Genomic DNA, 26,161 nt, shown 5'->3' on the forward strand with positions numbered 1-26,161 from the left:
TAGATAAAGTTGACAAATTCCTCTAGTTGCCAGAAGAGTGTGCCTATTTTATACATTTCCCTGATAACACATGGAGTTCCTTTTAGCTTGGTCACACCTGCATCTATTAAAATTCCCTTGTCAGGATTATTTATGTTGGCTTCACCTGCAGCCTCTGCACCTGCTGTAAAGTTCTGCTTATAATTCATTGCTATAATCTAGATGTATCAAGATGACTGAATTGAAAAAAAAATTAAATGCTCTGCTGATGAGCGGCACAAACTGCAAGGAACTCTTAACCTCTTCTGTGCCCATGACGAGATAGTCTCGTCATGGAGCACGGTCGCGCTGTGCCCATGAAGAGACTATCTCGTCATGAAACCCGCCCACTAATGAAACGCCCGGCACAGGAGGGGGAAAGGGCGTGGCACAGAAGGGGTTAAGCAAATTCATTCATTTGACTTTAACTTCAGTGTCTCCTATTTATGATTTTTTCCCCCAGTTATTTACTGGACTGTAGCACACTTAAGGATTGTTCTGGCCACAAATTTGGGGTGGGTTCAAAACATGTTGATATGCATAGCTTAAAAAATCCGTATGGTCATGGAAGATTAGTAAAAAACAGCTGGCAGGTGATACTAGAACCTATTCATCATAGCCCAGTTTGGGGGGGAAATGTCCAGCCTGTCAGGATCCGTAGTGCGGTAAGACACGGACTACGCAATATCGAAGAGAACCAGGAAGTACCCCTAAGAAACTACACTTCCCAGCGTCCTTAGCGGGAGCACGCTCCACGTGACTTCGACGCTGTTTGAAACCGGTTATAGGAACGTCAGACACTTTGGATGAGACTCATAATTCCTGCGGCTGTGGCACTCGTCTGAGACCGGATTAACCAAGGCGGTAAGGGTGACTCCCCGCACCTTGTTTCTATACTCGCTTCCTTGTACCTTGTCCTCACGCGCTGGAAAGCGGCATTTCCAGCGTTTTCAGGGCATTTGTTTTTCTGTTGGAGAAAACAGCATTTTCGTCTGTTTTCATGCAGAGAAACCTTGTGGGCAGTATTGCGCTAGTTCCTTCCGGACTGGCTGGGTCATAGCAGGACTTGCTTCTTGCTTCTTTACAGTCTGTCAGACATTTCTAGGCAGTGTGACGCTTGTGATGCAACATCGTCTCACTCCTCTATGATTCATTCCCTGTTGGCGAGACCAGAGGCTTCTGTGTTCTCATGCAGGGTGTGAATCGGTTTCTGTTTGCTATTAATTCCTGCATCATGCGGTAAACTTCGTTTTTCACTCTCTGCCTTGGAGGATTTCCAAACCTTGTTTTCCTCAGTTTTGCTCACCTATGCTCATATATTACAGCCACACGATTACTGAACTCCTCCAGGGAGACATCTTGTGACTTCTAAGTGCAGAAGGTTTCATGCACATCAGACTTGGCTTTATTCATGTATGGTCTGTTCGTGTATACCATTTTCCTAGGAGAGAGAGAGAGAGATAGAGGGCGTTTGGAGGTTCCTATATTTCTTTTGGGGTTGTTCCACGCATGATCAGGGTAGGTGGTGTCAAAACAGGTTATGCTTATAACAGAGAGAACTGTGGGGGACATGTATGTATATACTGATTAATGTTTTCTCCTCTGTGCAGCGTTTCATGTTGGAAGTCAGCAATCACCCTCTCCTCTCTTCTGGTAGAACTCTCCTTTAAATTCCTTTACAGGTAGAGTGTTATAACAAATTCCTTAAGATGTCCTCCTAGAGCGTTCTCCTGTTTCTTTATATCATTGCATCCAAGACTGAGCATTTACTTTGTTTCTTTTCATGTGTCATCCATAGGTCTCCCTCCCTGCTGTTCCTACCCTTTCGTTCCCTCGCTTAACTATCCCACTAGTCCGCGTGTATTTGTATTCCGGACTTGGGGCAGTTGAGAGGTGCACCCCTTTTTTGGCATCAGCACAGTCCCGAGGATTCTGGAAGGCGGAACCTAACACAGACACACTGAATAGGTGTAACTGTGGCACTAGAGGAAAGGATGCTACACATCAAAGTGAAACCTGAAATCACTTTTTTAAGTCTCGCCTAGGCACCTCTGTCTCTTCGTTAGGTCTCGCCTAAGCAGCACTTGCACTGTCTCTTCGAGACATGTGGTATTCAGTATATGGGCTTTTAAACAAGCCCAGCACTTTCCATTGGTTCTTACCTCTGCCTTTACAAATTCCTTTGTTTTTATTGGCCAATTGCATATATTTGTCCTCCTTTGGGCTGTTTTGTTACACCATGCAGACTGCCTCTGCTACATGGATCCTGTCACTATGGGCCACATGTTTTCTTTCAGTGCACTACTTTTTGTTTCGCTCCGTCCACGCTGCTGCTCCCAGTTCTCTTAATCTCCCCTGCCATCCAAAACCTCCCGCCCCTCAGAGCTTGTTTTTATTCTGAACAGCTGCTCTTCGCTACCTCTTCGGCTGCAGCTATCTACTCCTCTCTCCTGCTTCTAGGGCTCTTTTGTCCCCTGCGTGGCACTGTGGATGCTCCTCCCCTTGTTTAGGAGAAAGCAATTACAGCTTCTAGAGCGCGGGTTTCTCAGCTTTATAAAATAATAATGAAAGATCGGCTTCATTTGGCAGGGTCTGTTTTTTCCTCACAAGTTGGCTGCAATTCCATGAGGGCATATTTGTATATTTAAGAAATGAAATCTGAGACCTCTGTGCCCCCTACCTTCTTGACAGTCCTGCTCCCCAGGGAAAACGACTCCATGACCCCTGTGACTCCGGGTGCATTTTATTTTACAAAGCAGTCCTTGTTCACACATAGCACGAGTGACAGGAAAAGAAAAACATGCTTCAAAATGGCCAGCCTATCTCTTATGTTAGTTTCCAGATGCGTTTATTTTAGGTCATGCTCCCAAGTATAAGTATGTAGCTAAGAAGCTTGTAAAACACACAAGATGATGGACGGAATGTTGCACATTGGCAAAACATTCACCCCCAGTCACAGATCTGGGTTTAATCCATCGTTATTTTGCTCACCACGCCACCCCAGTTCAGACATGGCCATATGCAAATCAGTCTTGACCCTGTTCCTCATGGGATACAAGCTATCCTGGCTGAAGAGGGGTGAAACCCCGAAACCGGTCCTAGGATGCTTGTTTCCAGTCCAGGGAGGACCTGGCCTGGCAGTTCGGGCTGGACTGTTCTCATTGGGCACAGGGTCAAGACTGATTTGCATATGGCTGGGCCCAAACTGGAATGGCATGGTGAGCAAAAAAACGATGGATTTAGGCCCAGATCTCTGTACTGGGGTGAATGTATGACATTGTTCTGCATTCTGTCCTTCAATAGTTCTTTTTGCATTTGTCACTCCGATGGGATGGGTATTCTCAGACGCGAGTCCCGTGCTCTCCATGCCACTGGAATCAAGCCATCCTGGCTGAAGAGGGGTGAAACCCCGAAACCGGTCCTAGGATGTTTGTTTCCAATCCAGGGAGGACCTGGGCTGGACTGTTCCCATTGGGCACAGGGTCAAGACTGATTTGCATATGGCTGGGTCCAAACTGGAATGGCGAGCAAAAAAAAAAAAAAAAAAAAAAAAAAAAAGAAATCGATGGATTTAGGCCCAGATCTCTGTACTGGGGTGAATGTATGACATTGTTCTGCATTCTGTCCATCAATAGTTCTTTTTGCTAAGAAGCTTGTTCATTTGTTTTCATTAGTAACACATTTTTCTTACATTTTTGGGTGTTAATAAAATACAAATTCTGACTTCTGGAGGACTGCAAATAAAACAGCAAAAGTAAAAATCAGTCATTTTCAACGCCAACAGCTCTAACTTTAACAAATGTGATACCTATTGCATTAGCTTGTTTTATAGTGCTACAATAGAGTTTTACACCAAATTACCTACAAAAATTAATGAAAGTAACAAGTGGTGTGCATGACAGAATGTATATTCACAGAACAATATGAAAGCCAACAGCAGGTTAGAATGACCATATCAGGAAATGGTCAGCCATACAAATGTCAAAACAGGGCTTAAGAATTTTATGAAACTCTTTTGTGTACAAAGAGGAGAATGCTCCTAAGTCATGGCAATAACAAACACTGAATGTTGAGCTAAGTAACTAACATCCCTGAGTTATACGGCACGACAAGTGTCACATCGCACAATGCAATCCTCTGTCACTTCAGGAGTCATTTGTATGCTGCAGTAGTCCATTCCTGAGAGCACCTGGTTCAAATGCATGGCTACTTAATAGCATGTGCATTCACAGCTTGGAAAACACAGGTTTAACTGATTTCACCAAAACCTCAAGACATAGGGTAAGGGTAAACTGGGGCAGGAGAAGGGTATGCGAGGGACGCAAATTTGTTGTGTAACTGGAACTGAAGATTATGTACAAACTCAAACCAACTGAGGCCAACAGAATCTTTAGACTAAAGCGGCAGGCACAGAAGTATGACAGAAACCAACAGCATTATGTCAGTCACTTTTCTATGTAAAAGTTATTTTATTGTATATATTCTTCTCAAATATAACAACTCAACAGAGTTACCTATTTTGTCACTATCCTTTTATGATATTCCAAATACAGCCATTCGCCATATAAATAACAGAGAATTATTCATCCAAACAAAAAGAAAAGTAACTGATCACTTCGAATAATACTGAAATACAGTACCTGCTTGATGGCTGTCACAGTAATTACAAAGAATAATGGAAGTCCACTAGTTACAGGACTTGTAGGGGTATCAATCATTAGCTAAAGAAAGAAAACAATAGTTTAATGGGATTCATTTTGTTATACTGGAATACGCAAATATAAAAAACTTACATCAACAGGTCAGAACAGACATCAAAACTACTTGCTAGACAAGGTATATGTATGACATGAAGAAGCAAAAGTAAAACAAATTCCTTCAGCTGAACTTACCCAAAGGAAAATAATAATGCAACAGTCTGAATTGCATTTAATCATACACAAGTTTTTCAGTCACAAATATACTGGTGATAACATAAGAACAAAATATACAACTGTGTTACGGGTGATAGCATTCCACTTAACTACTTTAAACCAATGAATTGATGCGGAAAAAGTAACAGTAAAGAGTATTTTTCATAGCTGCCCTATAAACATCAACTATCCGAATTGCTGAAATGTCCCTAGACCTTGAACACTACACTTTTTGCGGTTAATCTCTTAAAATATGGGGAGGAGCCTAGCGCGCAACCAAGATGGCCGCGTAGGTGCGAGGCTCCCGAGGACCTCCGTGACCTCCTACATAAATCCTGAAAATATCCTGTCCTAGATGAGGGGACTGTGTTGGTGTGCCCGAGCTGAGGTGTCACCCGTTTTTCGTTTCCAAATTGGACCTCGGACACCGGCGGGAGCACCGATTGAGATTTGCGGCCTTCTCCACGCCGGCCCCCCGGATTGGAGTTGCGGGGCGATCCGGAGACAAAGTGATCAACAGCGGCGGGCAGGGCTGGGCGACTCGCGTACCCCGCACTTTCACTTTCGCTTTTGCACCCTCCTTGCTGCGTAGGCGAGGTTGGGTTGCGGGGCGGTGTGCGGTGTGTGGCCTCGTTGGGGTGCCCTGCTGGCCCGCCGGCTGTGATCCGTCCTGCGGACCTGTGGTGGCCCCCCCCCCCGGAGCCCGTGAACTGGTTTGTCGGCCTTTTCCGAGGTGATCGGCACGATTTGGGGACTGGAACCATGTCCACAAAGCAAGATGGCGACCGGGTAAAGGTGAAATCGACCCGCCGTGGCGCAGTCCATCAGTCCAACAGCATGGACCGCTACACCCTCCAGAAGGGATCTCCCGAGGTGCCGCATAGGTCCCCTGAGGGCCCGACTGATGCTCCTGCGCTGCCCGCGGATCTGACCCTGCGCGATGTCATGGGCGCTATCGCCGAGATGAAGGCCTCGGTGGACCAGCGCTTTGACACACTGGCGCAAAAGATTGACTCGGTCCACGTGGATGTTGGCCTGGTGAGGGCCGATTTATCCAAGACCAATGACCGGGTCGATTCTTTGGCCCACACCACCTCGGGCCTTACAGCGGACGTGGCGGCCCTCCAAAAGGAGGTGCGCCGGCTTGGCCAGGCGAGCGCCCTGATGGATCGTCGACTGGAGGATTCCGAGGGTCGGGCCCGGAGGAACAATGTCCGCATTGTCGGGGTGCCGGAGGGACGTGAGGAGGCGGCGGCGGACTTGTTTGTGGAGGACCTGATTCTCACCCATCTCCAGCCCCGGGGGCTGAGTAAATTCTTTGCGGTGGAACGTGCCCACAGGGTTCCCGGAGGAAGACCTAAGGCCGGAGCCCCTCCGAGGCCTCTCATTGCCCGGATTTTCAACTTTCGGGACAGAGACGCTATTCTTCAGACTTCTAGGCAACAAGGACCGGTCAGACTTGACAATATGGATGTAAACTTCTATCCTGATTTCACCCCAGCGGTCCAGAAGCAGAGACTGAGCTTTCTCGGAGTCAAACGTCGTTTACGGGACCTGAACCTCAAGTATGCGATGCTTTTTCCAGCTAAGTTGCGGGTGGAGGTGGATGGCCGCACGCACTTTTTTGATCGTCCCGAGGCAGCCGGGGACTGGTTGGACTCCTTGCCCGGGGATCGGGGCCGGGGGGGTGGGGGGGGGCGCGGTTGGAGGGGAGGGCTCGCCGGATCAGGACTGAGGGACTAATAGTAGGCCTCGCTCTGGACAATATTGTCTTCATTTTTGACTGTTCGTTAAGTCTCCCTCCTGTGGAGGTGGTACGGGGTCTCTTGGGGGCTCTCCCTCCTCCTCTGGGGGACTAGTTAGTTTAATCATTCATGGGGCGACAGGCACACTGCACTTTGGGGGGGCTGTTTGGGCTCATGCAGGGGTGCAGGGAGGGGGGAGTTCTGTTGGGATGGGTGGGTCGGGGTGGGGTGTTGTTTGTTTTTACCGCAAGGCAAACCCTTTCTTGTATTGGTATTTTTAAGGGGCTCTCCGGGGGACGAATGATGGCTTCTGTATGTGATGGGGGGTAGGGACCTGACTTTATTGTCCTGGAACGTTAACGGACTGGGGGATAGGATTAAGCGAGGTGTGGTCCTGCAGTATTTGAAACGACTTTCGCCAGATGTGGTCTTTCTGCAGGAGACACACCTTATTGGTATTTCCTTTTGTGCCATGAATCGGCGTGGCTATCGCTTGGTGGCCCACTCGGGCTTCACGTCGGGCTCACGGGGGGTGGGCATCATGGTGAAGAACTCGCTCCCGTTGGAAATAGACGAGGTGCGCCATGATGAGAGGGGACGCTACACTGTCTTAGTGGGGAGAATGGAGGGTAAAGTAGTTGTCTTTGTCTCAGTGTACGTCCCACCGGGGTTACAGTCTACGACTTTTGCAGACCTAGGGCGCCTCCTCCTTGACCTTCCGGGGGGGGCTTCTGGTGGTTGGGGGGGGACTTCAATGCGGTGGTTTCTGGGACCGTGGATCGTCACCCCCCTAGGGACCTCCCCCGGGCGCAGGCGTGGCTGTCCGGCTTCTTAGATACACTGGGATTGGTGGACTGCTGGCGTTTAAAACATCCCACGCAGCTGCAGTACACTTTCCACTCGGGTGCCCATGGTAGCCTCTCACGGCTTGATTATGTCCTTGTCCCTGCGGCCTATGTTGGGAGGGTAGGAGAGGTGCGCCATTTGGCGCGGGGTATTTCAGATCACTCCCCGCTCCTGTTGCAAATTGATGTCTTCCCGAGGGGGGAGGGCAGAGTAGCTCCAATCAATGCCTGGTACCTGCGCGACCCCACCATTCGCTCTGATTTGATTAAATCCTTGCAGCGGTATTTCGATGAGAATGCGGGGTCCGTCCCTTCGGCTATCTCCCTGTGGGAAGCCTTCAAAACAGTTCTTAGAGGGGAGGCCCTCTCCTTTATTTCCCATGCCCGGAGGCGCGAGCAGGAGGAGGTGACCCGGGTGGAGGCCGAAATCGCTGAATTGGAGGGTGATCTAGAGGGTGGGGTGACGGATGCTGCACTACATGTCCTACAACTTAAGCAGGCGGCCTACAGGGCCCTCGTCACGGAGGCGGCCAGGGGCCTCTATAGAGAGCAACAGGGGCGACTGTATGATGTGGGTGATAAGGCTGGTAAATTGCTTGCATGGTTGGATAAAAAGGAGAGAGCGAGTCGTGTGGTCCCGCTGATTGAGAGGACGGATGGTGTGCGTGTCACCGAGCCAGAAGACATTGTCTCTTGCTTCGCGGATTATTTCCGCGAGGTGTATTCCCCGGTTTCTCCCTGCTCGGAGGAGGATTCCCATGCCCTGCTTAGGGATATCGCGCTGCCTTCCCTTTCGGTGGAGGACAGGGTGTCGTTAGATGCCGCTCCTACCTCCGACGAAATTGCCCTCGCCATACGCTCGGTCGCATCCGGCAAGGCCATGGGCCCGAACGGCATCCCTATCGAGCTGTATAAGCTGCGACCGGATGTACTGGCACCCCACCTCCGTGCGATGTTCCTGGCAGCCCACTCGCTGGGCTCCCTCCCGCCGGACCAACGTCTGGCGACAATTGTGGTGATCCACAAGGAAGGGAGACCTCGAGACCGGGTTACATCCTACCGGCCTATCTCGCTCTTGAATGCGGAGCCCAAAATCCTCGCCAAGGTGCTAGCCAACCGGCTGGTCGGCGTGGTGGGCGATCTGGTCCACCAAGACCAGTCCGGTTTTATTCCCCATCGCAACACGGCCCTTAATCTGCGGCGCTTGCACGGGGTGCTCGCGCGTGTCCCGTTTGTGCGGGAGCCGGCCATATTGGCGTCCTTAGACGCCACCATGGCGTTTGACACGCTCGAGTGGCCATACATCTGGGCTATGCTGGCGAAGTTTGGATTTGGCCAGGGGTTCATTAGCTGGGTCAAATTGTTGTATTCGGGCCCATTGGCGCAGGTGGTGGTGAATGGAAGAGTATCGGTCCCATTCGAGCTGGGACGGGGCACGCGACAGGGCTGTCCCTTGTCGCCGCTCCTGTTCGCGCTGGCCTTGGAACCCCTGGCGGAGTGGCTGCGGTGGCACCCTTCCATCCGTGGTCTCCGTTGGACCCCCGAGTATGAGGACCGCGTGTCCCTATACGCTGACGATATCCTTTTGTACCTAGCCTCCCCGCGTAAATCACTGATTGTCCTGGTTGATGTTTTGCGCTCATTCGGCCGCAACTCAGGCCTTGTCATCAACTGGGCTAAATCATGTGTGTATGTGCTTTCCGGGGAGGCTCCCGTCCTCCCGCGGGGCTGTCCGATTCAGATTGCCTCACAGGGGTTTCGGTACCTGGGGGTTTACATTACTCTGGACCCGGAGGCCCGCTACGAGCGGAATTTGCTTCCCCCCCCTCCAGCGCTTGAAGGAGGACGTCGCGCGCTGGCGGCGCCTGCCGCTTTCGCCGCTCGGCCGGGCGGCATTGTTTAAGATGATGTCGTTGCCACGCTTCCTGTACGCTCTCCAGAACACTATGGATTTAGTCCCGGCGCGCTACTTCCGTGAGGTGGAGAGTCTACAGCGCCGCCTGTTCTGGGACGGGAGGCCGCGTATTGCCCTGGCGAAGTTGACGCTCCCATGGTACGACGGGGGGATTGCCCTCCCGGATATTAAACGGTATTACTGGGCCTCCCAGCTAGCTGCAATTAATCATGGCCTTTACGGGCCCGCCTTAAACCCGGCATTTGAAATGGACAAGATGCTCCTGCCTGGTGGCGACTATAATCGAGCGCTCTACTCTGGCGCGCCCGGCCCCCGCCTGACGGGACCTACGCGTGTCATGGTACGAGTATGGCACGCGGCTAACGCAGCTATGGGGTGGAAGGACCGTTTGACCCGGGCATCACCGTTGTACGCGTCTGAGAGATTGGGCTCCCTGTGGACCTCAAAGGGCTTCGAGAAGTGGGACACGATCGGCATCAGTAAAGTGGGGGACCTCTGGACGAGAGGGGGATTTAAAACATTCGAGGCGCTGCAGACGGAGTTTCAGCTGCAGGGCAGTGAATACTTTCGGTACTTGCAGGTCCGTCACGCACTGGGCTCAGTCTTCCCGGACGTCGCCTCCATCCCGGAGTCTTCCCCCCTGGAGGATAGAGTGCTGGATGGCCACGTTCCGGACAGCACGATCTCCCTTATTTACAAAAAATTGATTAATGACCGCTCGGGCCTGCTGACTGGCCTCCGCGAGGCTTGGGTTGCCGACGGGCTGGAGTTGGACGACGAGGACTGGATTTCCGCGGTGGCCTCTCCGAAGGAGGTGGCCATACCGGCTCGCCTTCGCTTCGTCCAGCTTAGGATACTCCATCGGGTTTACATGACGGGGCCAAGGCTTCTGCGTATGGGCTATGCTGAGGATGGGTTGTGCAAGCGTGGGTGTGGTGCTTTGGCGACTTTTTTGCATATTTTGTGGGAATGCCCGAAGGTGGAGCGATTCTGGCGTGGTGTGCATGAGGTCCTGCGAGTGGTTACGCATGTCGAGCTGCTGCCTGAAGCGAGGAGATGCCTGCTGAATGTGTGGGAACCAACTGACTACTCGGTTCCGCAGACGCGATGGGTGACTCTGGGATATATGATAGCTAAGCGTGACATTGCTCAACTGTGGGGATCCCAGAGGCCCCCGGCGGTGTCAGCCTGGACAGAACACATGGATTGGTGCATGTTCCGAGAAAAGGTGGTGTATGTGGCGAGGGGTAAGCCTGGGGCATGGGTGAAAGTATGGGGCCCTTGGAACGCCTACCGCGGGGTATCTGCGCGCCACCACTGCTACCTGCGACCTCACCAGCCCCGTCCCCTTAGTTGACTCCTTTCCCTAGCCCTGAGCACGGAATTCCCCCAGTCCTCGATTTGTTCCCCTTCCCCTCTTTAGACTCCTGTGGATGGTTGGGGTCCCCCATTCGGGGAGCACGTGCTGTTACTTTCGATTGCAGGTTGCCTTGCGGGTGTGGTTTTTGTGTTGTTTGTATAAAATGAAACCGTATTGTGGGGTCAGAGTGATGTGGCCCACGACGCTTGTACCTCCTATTTTGCTCCTTTGCAACGCCAAGTGTTTTTGTACGTATGTCATATTCTCCTGTCATTCTAGCGGCCGGCCGAAAGGTTGTAGGCCCATACTTGTATATTTTTGAGATTGCAATAAACGGTTTCAAAAAAAAAAAAAAAAAAAAAAAATCTCTTAAAATATCACTTAAAGGTTAAAAATTATTAAAACTAAGTATGTGTTTCCAAAAAGAGGGCCTATAGCATTTTAGTGAGACAAAAAGTATGCCTAGTTGTTTTTTAAAGAGCAAACAAAATCTTTCCGACACTGCTCCTAATTTTTAAATGAGTGGGGTCAGAAAATGCATGGGACATAATTTGCTTTTAATTTAACTAGTTTAACAATACTACCACTGGTATTTCGAATTATCAACAATGACTACAGCCCAAACTATTACTACAATTCATCCTCTTGTCTGAAAGTTTTTCCTCCTGCTCCTTAGCAATGGTTCACTGACGTTCATAGCACAGTTTCTTATTATGTTATTATGGTCATCTACGAAGTTAGAGCTTGTAGTTTTTGAAAGCACTGAAATTCTCCACATGAATTTTTGGTTTGCTCCCAAGATTCTCCTAGACCCAAAGAGGACCTTCTATTTGACTTGAATGCAAAAAGCGCACCCTAAAAATACAATCAAACTTTATATAATATTGCACTTCTTTAAGAGTACATTTTGACACTTCACGATCCCCAAAAAACGAAATGTGACACGTTTATTGGATTACATTAAAATAATGGGCTATTCTGGGTAAAACAGAGAACTTCATCACAATGACGGTGATAAAATGATCTGGAGCTGCAATCAAAAGTAATCTTTGAGACAGTGAAGTTGTACGCACCATACCACTTTAAATTTTTTTTAGTTCATCCAATCCAGAGTTGCTTCACTTTCAGAGAGAAAAATATTGCAAGATGCTCTGCTGCCTCTTAGACTTTAAGAAGATAAGCTAAGGTGTGGTCATTCAAAGTTTCATGTATAGTTTCTCTTAAATAAGAAGTGTGAAAAAGTGGTCAAACGGTTTTAGGTCAGAGAGACAGTTAGACCCATCGACTCCTGAATACTGCAAAAGCGTGATTCTACAACGTGCGGTCAACCAACAGCCTAAAGTTAGCAAGAGAAATATGAATTATATGAACTCTCAGACTTGTTTCTCACATACACACTAAATAAATTAGTAGGACTGAAAATTCTTGCACTATCTTGTCAAGCTCAATAGTCTTTTATAAATCAACCCTAACATCCCTTAGTTACATTTTTAATATGTATGGATCATATATCATTAGGTATTCATCAACAGAAACAGGGGCACTCCAACAGTATACAACTCTACCATTTATTTTGCATACATTGAGTCCATGTCCTCCCATTCAGAGAGGAAAAATCCTATCGAGACAGTACATCAAAACACCCGGCATTTCCTTTTCGTACTGAACAACTTCTTTTTAGACCAAAACATACAATGAGAAAAAAACTTAAAAGTATAAAATGTACTGCACAGATACAGTGAAAAGTAAACAACATTTTCCTTGCTTATCACAAAACCGGAGTAAACCTCTTTCCCCATGCTAATTTTTAGTTGTGCGAATTTCGTTATATTTCTTGCAAAAGGAAATCGGAAGAAAAAGAGCAACATGACTGTAAAGAGAACATTAGCACTTCAAACTCCCAAAAAATTGATGTGCTTTACATAGAAAAAGAGGTGTAATCAAATTATGCATTTTAGAGAAAACGTGGCTTGTGACAAAGTTTGGTGTCGACTAGTTTTTTTTGTATAAGAAATGTATCTCAAGTCACACATCTGAACTAGCATTGGCACTATAGGTTCACTGAGGTTTCTGAGTTGTAACATTATTTCTGCTGGCTTTCCAATTTGTAAAGCATCTGCTCTCTAGACTATGGGAACAACACCCTCACAGGCGCAAATTCAGCAGCAAGGATGGGCACCAGAACAAAGAGATCCGATCACTACTTCCCCTCCCCGAAAAATCAAGTATGCTGCTGCTTCCAAAATGCTTGTCTCACCCATAAGTCTCTACACACTGGCAAACCAGACTACCTCACATCCAAACGTACAAAAGCAGGCCAATCAAGAAGTCTAAAAAGCTCCAACTCACTTCTCATCCTCCCGAAAAAACAAAAAGAAAGCCCTCTCTCGCTCTGTCTCATGCAATGCACGCAAAATTTGGAACTCTCTCCCAATACATATCAGAACCAACCCCTCCTTTGTGAGCTTCAAGAGAAATTAAAAGAATTCCTGCAAAATCAGTACCTTAACCCTCCAGGAAATAACTCCTAATGCAATATGGAATACTACCACGGTATACACATATCCCTCCCAAGGTCCTTACAATGTTTCGACACGCGTCACTACAATTGTACTGTACGGTTATTGAGTGATTATGATTGGACTCTTGATATTACAATCATACTGTGTTGTGAATGACTGTTAATGACTTATGGTGCTGTAAAGTGCTCTCATACCCTTGGTTCTTGCCAGCGCTATATAAAACTCAAATAAATTGGAGTCCCAGCAATTGAAAAGCGATCTGTATTGAGTATGTGTCCATATAAATACATAAACGTATGTGCATACATATGTAAAGTTCGTTGACCTTAAATGATCATGAATAATGTATTAGGGTGTTATTATCTAAGGATCATTTTTGTTGCCAGTGGAAGATGCTTCTGGTAATCACTATGTATTTAAAGCCCGCAGAACTAACCCAATATTAGTTTGTGGTGGTTTTTCGGTTAGAGATTTACTTTCCATCCCTATGGTGGGTGCCCTCAGTGTCTCACATATTGATAGACTGCTTGTATAATCTGCAGTCAAACGTTTTCCAGACTTGGATGAATATATGATATGGTCTGTGCCCCCCCGATGGCATCAGTGTCATTCAATGTCAGCCATTCTGTCCTCTTATCAGGTTTGACTAGTTTTGCAGATCAATGTCCATTTACAGACCAGAGGGGATAATAACCAATCACTGATGATTTTAACTTTAAAATGCTGATCAAGGGCGTTAACAGTACAGTTGTACATAAAAGTGCTGAATCATTTATTTATTACTGCAACACAATGTTATGAACAGATTTACACCCAACTACAAAATAATCTATCATTTTGGGAACTCGTTCTTACAAATTTGTAGCAAACATTAACATGAGGATTTTGTATACATTGTTTTAAGTGTTTTCCTGAACTTTGAAGACCTCTCACATGCCTGAATGCTAAATATAATAGCCCTTTGTGTACTAAGGCATTTATCTGTTTACTCTGCATTAGACTACGCACTATTAGAAAAACTATGCCCAGCCCTGCTTTGGTATTATTTACGTAGGCCAATCCACAGGAATCACAATAAAAAAAAGAACCTTTCACCGCTACCCCCATTTTTATTCACATCTGATTCATTCCAATTGTCTCATGGAAGCACTAATGGCTTCAAAGTATTTACGAGGTCTGCATACTGCTTCTATGTGCATTTAAAACTTTCTCTAAAGCAATAGTAAAAAAAAAAAGGTTAATTCCATAAATGTGGAAACGTGGAGTACGTGTTGTCAAGCAATCATTAAGAAATTATCATTAAAACAAACGTTTAAAGAAGAAAATAAGAATATATAACTTACTTGAACAAGAAATATAATAAGAAAATAAAAATTGGCTATTCTTCTGAACTGCTCAAACAAATTCTTGGGCACAAAATTCCATACAGTGTACTGCAAAGAAAAAAAAGAACAATGTGTATTTTTAAAATGGTAATACAGATGTGCTAGTTATCAATTTCTTTTATTAAGCATGGTGCACATATTTTTTCCAAAATCATTCAAGAGTAAAGCGTCCTCTTACTGACTTCATCCAGGAAAACATGAAAGGAAAATTTAACAACTTACCTTGTCTTTAAATTTTCCAGACATTGGGTAACTCAAGAGGCAGAGTTTGTTTTAAGCACTTGGTATACATAAAAGGAGGAGGGAGTACATTACCTGGCATACAAGCACACAATTAGCCCAGACGTATTGCGATAAATGCAGTGTATGATAGCACTCACTTTAGTTGTAAGTGTTTCGTATTAACTAATGTTGGTGCAGCTAGTTCTGTGTATCTCTAGACATGTGCTTCAGGATTGTGGTCCTTCAGTAGATAGAAACAAGTAAAATTTGGGAGTGCTGGCAATGCTGTTGAGCAGCATTTCCAGCACGTCTAGCATTATGTGTTACTCTCTACTGATAAAGGACAACTATCCTGAAACATGAGCTTACGTCTAGAGTTAGTCAGCACTGGCTGAACCAACCATGGAGAAAACAAAAATATTTTTAACGGAAGTGTTACAATGCACTGCATTTCCCAGAATGCATCCGAGAGAACTGGGTTGCTGGGATGTCAATCAGTGTGTTCCAGTACTGTTTTTGTTTGATAAGGCTCCCTTGAGCTGGCAGAGCGGACAAGCTCTGACTGATGCACCTGTGCTCAAGGAGTGTTACAGTGGGCTGAAAAAACTGTTAAGCAGCATTTCCACTACCTCCAAATGTATGAGTTATTCTCTACTGATGAAGGACAACTATCCTGAAACTTGAGTTTATGTCCAGAGATACCCAGCACTGGCTGTGCCAACCAAGGTGAAAACTAAAGATTGTGTAATGGAAGTGTTACCATGCACTGAATTTACCAGAATACATCTGAGTGGACTGGATGCTTGGATGTCAAGGCCGTGTGCTCCCCTCCTGTACTTGGTATGTATAGATCAGGTTCATATAGATCTATGGTTGCTTGCAGGTTATTCATTGTGAGCCTTTTATTTATTTGCAGTTCTGAATCGAAATTAAGAAAATCCCCACTGTACCCCTTGCATATGTATCAAAACACAGTTTGCAACAATTCTTTAAACTTTATAACTGCCAGATACCTTTTGCTGTATTATACCATGCTGGTACATGGATCAGTATGTTTCCTTCATTCTAATGATAGCTGCCGGTTGGAGACAGTGTCAGGAGACACTGCCTTCTGGTGCCAAGGGTTTTCCCAACCCTAGCATGAGTTCTTGGTTTCAATTGCCCCTGACAAACAGTTTCTGTATTTGTTGAGAAAAAGCATAATTTCACTGTTGTGTCCAAATTATATAATTTGTAATGCCATATGTGAGGGTGTTAACAAGGTATTTGGTAGAGGAGGGGTTATGATTGCACAGCCATCCAGAGATCTAGAATTGGAGGGTTGTTTGGAAACCATACCGGCCTTAATCTTAGCATGGCTTGCATCGATCATTACAAAACAATCGGATACCACATAGTCATATGCCAAGTACCATGGACACCCACTAGGCAAAAATCTGAAATGCAAACAGTAGCATGACAGCTGTCCCATACGGCGCTGGTCTGTGACAGTGCGTGGAGGCTCTTGACACAGGACAAAGTTTTTTCCGTCAATTGCCATGTACTTCTGTGACCACTGAAGACGGCCTGGTGCTGTGCCTAGTGGGAACTTTGCACATTGTGTAGGTTGTGACCAATATCCCTACCCTCTGAGAAAGACCTTCGACCGCAGTTCATGCCAAGTATCACTTCCTGAACTAATCAATAAACAGCAGTTTTATATTCCTGCTTGACAAGTATTCCCTATGGGAATTTGAATCTGCAGCTAATATTCCAAGATCCTATGTTGACACGATTATACAGATTCATCGTATGGAATCAAAGTTAAAAAAAATTCACAGAACACTTTTATGACTGCACATAATACCAGTACCAAACTGCATCGGGAAAGAGCGTAGCATTCAACCAAGCCTCCCAGAGAGCAGATGCTGCTTTTCTGAGCAGTGGGACATCTCACTCCAAAATTGTCAAGGAACAAAAAACGTGGGTTTACCAACTTTTGGAGAAAGTCTTGAACCAGCCACGAAATTTAACAGTTTTTCCCAGAAATAAGGGACATTTTTCAACCCTCTTGGAATTGACATTGCCTACTCTAGGAATCTGGTGTACGCATCCAGGGTTTATTTTTTATAGGACAGATTTTGCAAGGTGGCTCTACGTTTGGGAAATAGCCGAGGAAGTAGACAATCAACTGATCAGACAGTCTGTTTTTTCCTCCTAGGAGCTATGCACACAATGCAATACATTTTTGCTAAGTTTTCCAAGACTGCTTACTGGATATAAATCAATCTAACCAAAAGTTTGACGGCAGATGTAGCACCACATTCAGGCCCATGATCAGTGAGAATTCGTCCAATGGTATATTTTTGCTGTCGGGTAGACCAAGAATTGAAATGACAAAATACTACTTTTAAGAACTCTTCTATAAACTGACACCACCTCCAATATTACCCAGCCTCTGCTCGCTGTCTCCGATCGAATATTGTGCGCTAAATCTTTCCATGATCAAACGTACGCAAAAGTAAACTTTCTGGGAAAAATTACATGCAGACTTGACATAAGTAGTGATTAAAATGCTTTTCACTTGATTTCAAACAAAGCTGCCATGACACTATGGCTTTCTCGATAATCAGATATTTGCTTCGCATTTAATCACACTAACAAAGGATTGCTTTTTTTGATGCCAAGAGACTCCCTGTCAACATTCTGCTGGCAGTTTTCACAATGCTGTTCCTCTCAATTATTTTTTGTGCAGTATTACTGCACAATTCTTAGACTATGAAATATACATATGTTTCAACTTTAAAATGTAATAATATCAGAAAACATGGCGGTTGCGTTGTCAAATCCAAAACAGGTAGCAGAGAGTTGATTGAGCCCTGCAGGACAGCTGTTCTTTCCATTTACTTTGAATGCATCCTTTACAGACAAGTGTCTAGTAGCAGACAGAATTTGAAAACCTCTGTTTTAATGTAACTTGTAAAGAGCATAGTATTCTACCTAACTGGCCTCTTGTGAACAAAGAGGCACTGTAACTTCGCAAATGGACGATTTAAAAAGAAGGTGTGGAGAATCAAGCCCCAATTAAACATTTATGACTCAACTAAAGGAAAAACACAGCAAGCATTTTAGAAACGTCTTATCCTACTTCAGCAATAGAGGATAGCAGACTCAAGGGTCATTTTCACAAACAGATTAAGGCTGTGGCAAAGGAAAGATTGTAATGCGGTTTGTTAAACGGTACAGCAACAATGCTGGCAAATTCCATGAACATAGTCCTGTGACCTAGCCATCTCGTCATTTGTATACTGGAAATTTGTTGGTTTAAGCAGATAAACATCACAGAGCATCTTCTGTCAGTAACTAAGGAAACCCAAACAAGTTTGGCCAGCAATGTGGGTTCAAGTGTGCTCACTGGCTCTGTAAATGTGGGATGTAACAGGGCTACTGCTGCATGGCAACTGAGGTAACCATGTCAATGTGCAAGGGTGGCAACAACACATGTCACAAAGGTAGAGAGAATGTCATGATCTGACTCGATAAAGGAACCTGAAATGGAATATTGCGTGCTTATTGTCTCTGCCAAATAGGATGTAAAAGAAGCCCTCCTGCAAAGCATTCTGAATAAGCATGGCAATGGGCAAGATTGGCAGCATGGTACGTCAGAAAGAGACAAACAGTGCAGGCAAATGGGAATAGAAAAGGACAGTGGCCAGCGAAAGGAATCAGGCCGGTGGAGGCAAGGCGGACTGGATAGGGTCCTGCAGGTAACCCCTACCGGCGTCAGAAAAACCAGACTGGCTGCGGGCATGCCAGCGAAAAAAAGACGCTGCCTGATTCGACTTGTCTTTTGAATTACAAGAGTCGCCCAATTAGAACAAAGGGCGGGGAGGCCAAAGGGGGTCTTAAGAGGGCAGGAGGCCCCCTCCTTGGCATAGCTGAACTCACCGCGTGGCAATGTTGGAACCCACATCATAAACCAGGGGGTCGTCGCAGCCGTAGGAGGGCATGAGAAAGGGGCAAGGCGGAGGCAACACAGAAAGAGAACCAGAAGGAAGAGGAACTTAGGCAGAAGAGCTGCTCAAACAGTGTCCTTGGGAGGCCTCATGGCAGGGACACGGGGGAGCAGATGACGGCACGCAATGACATCAAGAATAGACGAGCTGTTTAACCATTGTCCAAAGGGTACCACACGACAGGGACATGGAGAGCAGGCGAGTTGCCGGCAAGGGTACAAGGAAGGGAACAGCACTTGCAACCTGGGCTGGGTCTGACGGCCGCCCGCAAGATAGGTAGCAGGGTAAGCCTAGAACCCGTAAAGCCAGAGACACCTGCAAAGGGGCACTGCGCAAGGTCAGTGCTGTCAGTCGGTAATGGAGAGTAAACATTGGGACAATGTATAAGCAAGAAGTGGAATATGTAACAGATAAACATGGGTCGCGAATGACCAACCAGGAAGCTGTGATATGTATGATCCATGTTGTGTAATAAATTGCGTCCCCAGACAAACACTGAGGGAGGTAGGGGGCGGGAGGGTCGCCAGCCAACCCCCATCACACATTGACTGTTCATTTGGGCGACAGGCGCTCTGCAAACTGGGGATGTTGGAAGTGCAGGGTAGCAGGGAGGGGGGCGTTTTGGAAGGGTATTGGTTTATGTAGTTTTGTGTTTTATCTAAGTTCCAGACCCATTCTTTCCTAGCTTCAGAGACTTCAGTGCACACACTAAGCAATACATGGCCTTCTAGTGTAGGGGGAGAAAGTGGGAGGGCACAGGAGAGGAAGGGAGGATGAACACACTCTACCCATTACCAACATGACTCTAAAGCCCACAACAGTATTGAAGGTCATGACGTGGAACGTCAATCGTCTGGGAGATACAATTAAGCACACCACGGTGCTATAATACTTGCATAGGCAATGCCCAGACTTAGTTATCCTCCAGGAGACACATCTGAAGGGCTACAACTAGTTAGCACTCAATGGGTTCGGATACTCGGTTGGCACATACGGGGTTCAGATCATGCTCTAGAGGAACCTCAATCTTAGTGAAAAAAAACGGTCCCCCTGCTGCAACAATGCACACGGTATGACCGGTTGGGCATATATGTGGCGATATCAGGGTTATGGGAGGTCCGGGTCCTTAATATTTGCTCAGGCTATGTATCTCCGAGTCTACACGCAGAGACTCTCCCAGAACTCTGCAAGCTATTGTTAGATATGCCCAGGGGCACCATTATACTAGGTGGTGGCATGAATGTAACTATGTCATTAGAACTGGACAGAGAGATCATCCCTCCAAACAACAGGACCTCAACCGCTGAATGCCTTCGTGGAGGCGCTGGGACTCGTGGACTTATAGAGGTGGCATAACCCTACAGCGAGGCAATATACACACATCGGTGGCACATGGGAGTGGATTCTGTAGTACATGTTCTGGGTTTTTCTCCTTGTTGAGATTGCTCTGGGCTTGTGGAATGTTCTTATCACTATGTTCTATGTTGCTTCATGGTTCTGTGTTCTCTCCGTTGGCAGTTGCGTTTGGCTTCTGCTGTGGAGAGTCCGCTCTTGTGTTTCCTGTGTAACTTAATAAAGCAACTTTAAGAAGAAACGCGTTGTGGACCTGGTTCTATCTACAACAATTTTGGCGACGATTCTTTCATCAACCCACGTTTGGCACTACTGCCTTCTAGTCTTCATTACAAGAGCGGAACATCTCTACACCTCCACCCTCCAATATCGATCCTACTGGGCTCTCTCTTGTCTTGGTGACAACTAACAGATGAGCTTTCCTAACAGATGAGCTTTCCTGCGCGATCAGCTCTCCGCCTTCGTTTGTCTTCCCACGGATCGTATTGCGCGTCAAGCGCGAGGGAGAGTCAAACCCGTAAGAGACGATTCGCTGTGGAGAAGGTACGGACTCAGTCTAAACTGTGTAGATACACTAGCGACTCACCTTTGGGCCTTGATCTGGTTGCTGTGACCATCGGCGTGTGAGTGACAGTTGGTGCTGCAGGAGCTCCGCTACTACCGAAGGTTTCTCTCCTCTGATGACATCACGGAACCTTCGATGCTGAGTGGTTCACGGCAAGAATCCTCTGACTCACAGTAGAGTTTTCGTGTTTTGCCCAGCTGTCATCAAGCGTCTAGTTACGCTCCCACGTCTCTGCGTCATCGACGTGGCGGCCATCTTTGTTTAGTACTGTGTCCATGACAATACCTTTTCTGTCAGCCACCGAGCTACGGAACTCGGTTTTCTTGCCGATTTGGCCAGCGTTTCGTTTCAAGAAGTGACACACTTGTCATGTGTCCCATCCCACTTTCCACTGACCTGGTGTACTGAGGATTTATTCTAATTCAGGTACTGTCTTGCTGCCTTGCAGTGTTTTCCTCTCTCTGTACAGACTTCAGTTCGTCTAGCCGAATCCTCTGTTTTTGTAGAGGGCTCAGTGTGCACAGCCATGACAAATGAGAATCCATCTATTGTTCTTCCTCCCAGTTTCTTGGCCCTTCCAGGACAACCTAGCATCTCTTGGGATGATTGGTTTCCGATGTTTGATAACTATTTAGATGCTTTAGATGCGCAAGAATATTCTGCAAAACGGAGAAAAGCACTCTTACTAGGTTCTTTGGGCAAAGAAGGTCAACGCATTTTTCACTATTTACCTCAAGCACTACAAGCTAATGGGCAACCTGTTCCTGACGAGTATAAAGAGGCTATTTGTAGGCTCGAGGTAAGATATGCGAAGGAGGAGAACTTAGTCATGAATAGATACAGATTCTACACTAAGAGTCAGAGAACAGGAGAATCAATCGATGACTTTGTTGCCAGGTTGAGAGAGATGTCAGTGAAATGCAAGTTTGGTGGGATGACGGATGAACTTATTAGGGATCAACTTATTGTACAGTGCAACAACAAGAAGATCCAAGAACGTCTTTGGGCGGCGAAAAATCCCAACCTACAGACTGCGATAGAATTAGCTAAAATTGTAGAGGAGTCTCAAGGGTGTATGAAGGAACTTGAAAAGAAGAGTTCTGGTGACGTCAATGAAATTTCCTGTCAAGAATGCTCAGAACAAACTTACTCTTCTGGAGAGCAGGGTGACATAGCTGCGGTGAAAAACAAGAAGTTTGTCAAAAAAGTTCCTTTCGTCAAAAATCCCACTACACAGAAGTTGCCTGTAACGCGCATGTGTAATAGGTGCGGCAGCACTGTTCATTCTTCAGACTCTAAGTTTTGTTTTGCAGCTAAACAAGAATGTTTGAAGTGTGGTCGGGTGGGTCATTATGCGAGAGTTTGTCGTAGCAAACCTCGTTCCTCTGTAGCTTCTGTGGATAATGGTGTATTGTTGGATGAAGAAGGCCACAAAATTCTAGTCGTCGATGGTGACTCATCTATGGTGTTGAGTGACAAGCGCAAAATCAGGCCTAAGGCACTTTTCACCATAGATGGCAAAGAGATTCACTTAATGGTGGATACAGGCTCAAGGTACACCATTATTCCACATGATCTTTTCCTCCTCAATTGGGGTACTAGGCATCTTTTACCCAAAGACATTTCCCCGGGTGGATATCAGGGCGAGACTATTGATATTTTGGGGTACTTCAATGCATTCATTGTTTTCTCTTTTAGGAACATACATGGAAAAGTTTGTTTCTAGGTCTGGCCCGGCAATTCTGGGTTGGGTTCAACAGTATGACTTGGCAATTATTGTCAACCCCCGTGCTTCACCACAGGTGATGATAATTGAAGATAATGAGTTGGAGAAGATCTTGGGGGATGCTAGTGCTGTATTTAGGGAAAGCTTAGGTCAACTCAGAGGGTATTCTCATCGAATTGTTCTGAGGGAGCATTCCATCCCAGTGCAGCACAAGGTCAGGCGAGTCCCGATCGTTGTTAGACAAGAGGTTAAGAACATGATCGATGAGATGTTAGCTTCTGGAGTGATTGAACCAGTTGAAGCCTCACCCTGGGTTTCTCCCATAGTCGTCACAAAGAAATCGGACGGCAAGCTCCGTTTTTGTGTTGATTTGAGGTCTTTGAATGATTGTGTGGTTGCGGACACCTTTCCCCTTCCCAACATTTCTGAATTGGTCACTACTCTACATGGCGCTAAGGTATTTTCAAAGTTGGACCTCAGAAGTGCTTACCACCAGATTAACTTACATAAGGACTCTAAGCATTTAACTGCCTTCATTACACCTTTTGGCACGTTTCAATTTACCCGCTTGCCTTTTGGGCTCAATTCAGCTGCCAGTGTATTTCAAAGGATGGTCTCCGACCTCCTTGAGGGAGTAGGGAATACTGTCTACTTTCAAGACGACATTTTGATCTATGGGCAATCAGTGGAGCAACATAATGTCACTCTCAAGATAGTGTTAGACAGGCTTTTTGTGGCTGGCTTGACATTGCGCAAAGATAAATGCAAATTTTTGTCTGAGCGTGTAGACTACTTAGGGTACTCCATTAGTGCAAGTGGGGTGAGTCCGAAGGAGGATCTGTGTAGAGCCATTCGCTCTGCTCCACAACCTCGGGATAAAGATCAGTTGCGGTCCTTCATGGGGCTTATCGAATATTATGCTAAGTTTGTCAAGAATTTTTCCGACAAGACTTCATGTTTGAGGTCACTGCTGAAGAGAGGTGTTGGCTTTGTGTGGTCTTCTGAGGTACAAGAGTCTTTCGAAGCTATCAAAAGTGAGATTTGTGAGGCAAAGGTTCTTACCCCGTTTGACATTAAGAAGAGTTCCGTGGTGACGGTGGATGCCAGTGCCACCGGTCTTGGGGCTATGCTTTCGCAGATCTCTGGTCAGGATGAACGTACTGTTGCTTTTGCGTCACGAACTTTAACCGATGCTGAGAAGAATTACTCAGTTATCGAAAGGGAGGCTCTGGCAGCTTCATGGGCAGTCGAACATTTTCGAACTTACCTGTGGGGTTTAAAGTTCGTGCTCAAAACCGACCATAAGCCTCTCATTAAGATTCTCTCTCCGGGTGGGACGGGTAAAGGCTCGGCTAGGTTAGCTAGGCTTGCTTCCAAGCTTCAGGAATTCCAATACACTGTCCAATATATTCAGGGATGGAGGAACACTCAGGCTGATTGCCTTTCAAGGTTGTCGCTAGATTGGAAAACTGTAGGAGCTCCGCCCTCATCTGAGGATGATATTGCGGTTGCTTCTATTGAAGATGCTGTGTTTGTCGGGGAAGGCGTTTTTCAAGCTGTTGATTGGGAGCGTGAGATGTCTGCTGATGTTACGTTGCAAGAAGTCATTAAACTTATCAAGCTTGGTTCTAGGAGGGAGAGTACTGTTTCAGTTTCGGTACGTCCTTTTCTAAAAGTTTTGGAGGATCTTTCTCTTATCACTGATAATTTAATTGTCAAAGGCGAAAGGTTTGTACCTCCCGGTGGTTTGAGAAGGAAATTGTTGGCTCTGGCCCATGAGGGCCATTTGGGCCAAACTCTCACACAACGTCGGTTGAGAGATAATTTCTGGTGGCCGGGTATGGACGCACAGGTGGTGGACTGGGTGGTGAATTGTTCTACTTGTAAGGAGGGCGAAAAGAGACTTAAGGTTGGTCCCAGCTCCTTACAGACTCACATACAAAATCCTGGTTCACCGTGGCACAGTATTTGTTTGGACTTTATTGGTCCAATGGGTGAACTTCATGAGAAGGACAGGTATGCCATTGTGGTGGTTGATGTGTACTCTAAGTGGTTGGTGGTGGAATTCTCTAACAACATTACTACTGAAAGGACTATTGGATTTTTGAGTGGTTTGTTTAGAGATGAGGGTCTGCCGTCGGTGCTCATCACGGACAATGGTACCCAACTCACCTCTTTGGAAATGCAGTCTTTCCTTAAGGGTTGCGGTATTGCTCATCATCGTACCTCCTTGTACAACCCACAGGGCAATGGGATGTGTGAAAGGGCTAACAGAGTGGTGAAGGGCATTATTCAGATGGCTTCTTCTGAGGGTCTCATTGTTAGGAAGATGGTTGATGAGATGTTGTGGGCCTATCGCACTACATCCTTGGTAGAGGGGCATCAGTCACCTTTCCAACTGATGAGAGGGCGCACGCCTGGTTCCAAACTTGTTCCTGCTTGGATGAAGCGAGTTGTGTCTTTGCAAAAGAATCCCACTTCTGTTGTTTCTTCGTCCACTCGGCGTCCTTTTCGGGTGGGTGATTTAGTTAAGGTCAAGAGTGGTAGAATTGCAAGAGGGTTGTCTAAGTTCAAGGGACCTTTTACTGTGAAGAAGGTCTTGGATCATTGTGTCATCCTGAACAATGGGGAGTGCTGGAACTTTAGACGAGTGGCTCTTTATGAGAGGGGTGTGTCTCTGGCCAGCGGGTGTGAACCTTCTTCGGCGGAAGATAACAGTGGTTATCTTTTGGCGCCCTTGCCACACGAATCTAGCTCGGTGCCTCCTGCTTCCCATGTGGTTGGTGGGTGGGGGGATTCTAGTTCTTCTGGTGTTCACTCTATTCCAGATTCTATTCCTCTTCCTTTGCCTTTGCCACAGAGTCGAGTTCAAAGGTTTAGAAGGGCTCCAGCATATTTACAAGATTTTGTGTGTTAAGGTGTTTTTTTTTTTCTTTTATTAGAAAGAAAGAAGATGTGTAGTACATGTTCTGGGTTTTTCTCCTTGTTGAGATTGCTCTGGGCTTGTGGAATGTTCTTATCACTATGTTCTATGTTGCTTCATGGTTCTGTGTTCTCTCCGTTGGCAGTTGCGTTTGGCTTCTGCTGTGGAGAGTCCGCTCTTGTGTTTCCTGTGTAACTTAATAAAGCAACTTTAAGAAGAAACGCGTTGTGGACCTGGTTCTATCTACAACAGATTCCAACTAGATTATATCTTCATACACACATGGAGTTGTTTCGCGAGGCGCGACACAGGGTGCGTGGCATATCAGACCACTCACCGGTCGCAGTGCTCCTGCAGGGCCCTATTCGAGACTACACTCTCCCACCACATACAGACCAATATTATTTTAAAGACCAGTTTAGGGAGCTAACGCAACAATATTTCGATGAGACTACAGGCTGAATAGACTCGCATAGCACTCTCTGGGAGGCATACAAAGTTGTCCCTGGGGTTTTGTGCGGGCGGCAGCTGGGGCCAAGCGGAAGTAATGGCGCTCACAGTGTGAGGTGCTGAAGCAAGAAATAGTGGACATCAATACTGAGCAGGGGGTGGAGGGTAGACCGACCTATTACTGAGACACAGGCTGAGTCTCAGGCAAAGAGAACTCAAGGACC

At 46.4% G+C, this 26,161-nt stretch overlaps 1 protein-coding gene across 3 annotated transcripts in view; it reads right to left on the minus strand.

The window, feature by feature from the left end:
* ATP11B (ATPase phospholipid transporting 11B (putative)) overlaps nucleotides 1-26,161 on the minus strand; it is a 446,007-nt gene that overhangs the window by 332,366 nt on the left and 87,480 nt on the right. For all 3 annotated transcript variants that reach the window (XM_085635367.1, XM_085635368.1, XM_085635366.1), the window contains exons 3-4: nucleotides 14,662-14,751; nucleotides 4,659-4,739 (exon numbers count right to left, since the gene is read on the minus strand). In XM_085635367.1, coding sequence (XP_085491493.1) covers nucleotides 4,659-4,739; nucleotides 14,662-14,751 — 171 coding nt within the window. The remainder of the gene's footprint in view (nucleotides 1-4,658; nucleotides 4,740-14,661; nucleotides 14,752-26,161) is intronic.

This window comes from Triturus cristatus, chromosome 11 (assembly GCF_964204655.1).
Source record: "Triturus cristatus chromosome 11, aTriCri1.1, whole genome shotgun sequence".
Taxonomy (NCBI): Eukaryota; Metazoa; Chordata; class Amphibia; order Caudata; family Salamandridae; genus Triturus; species Triturus cristatus.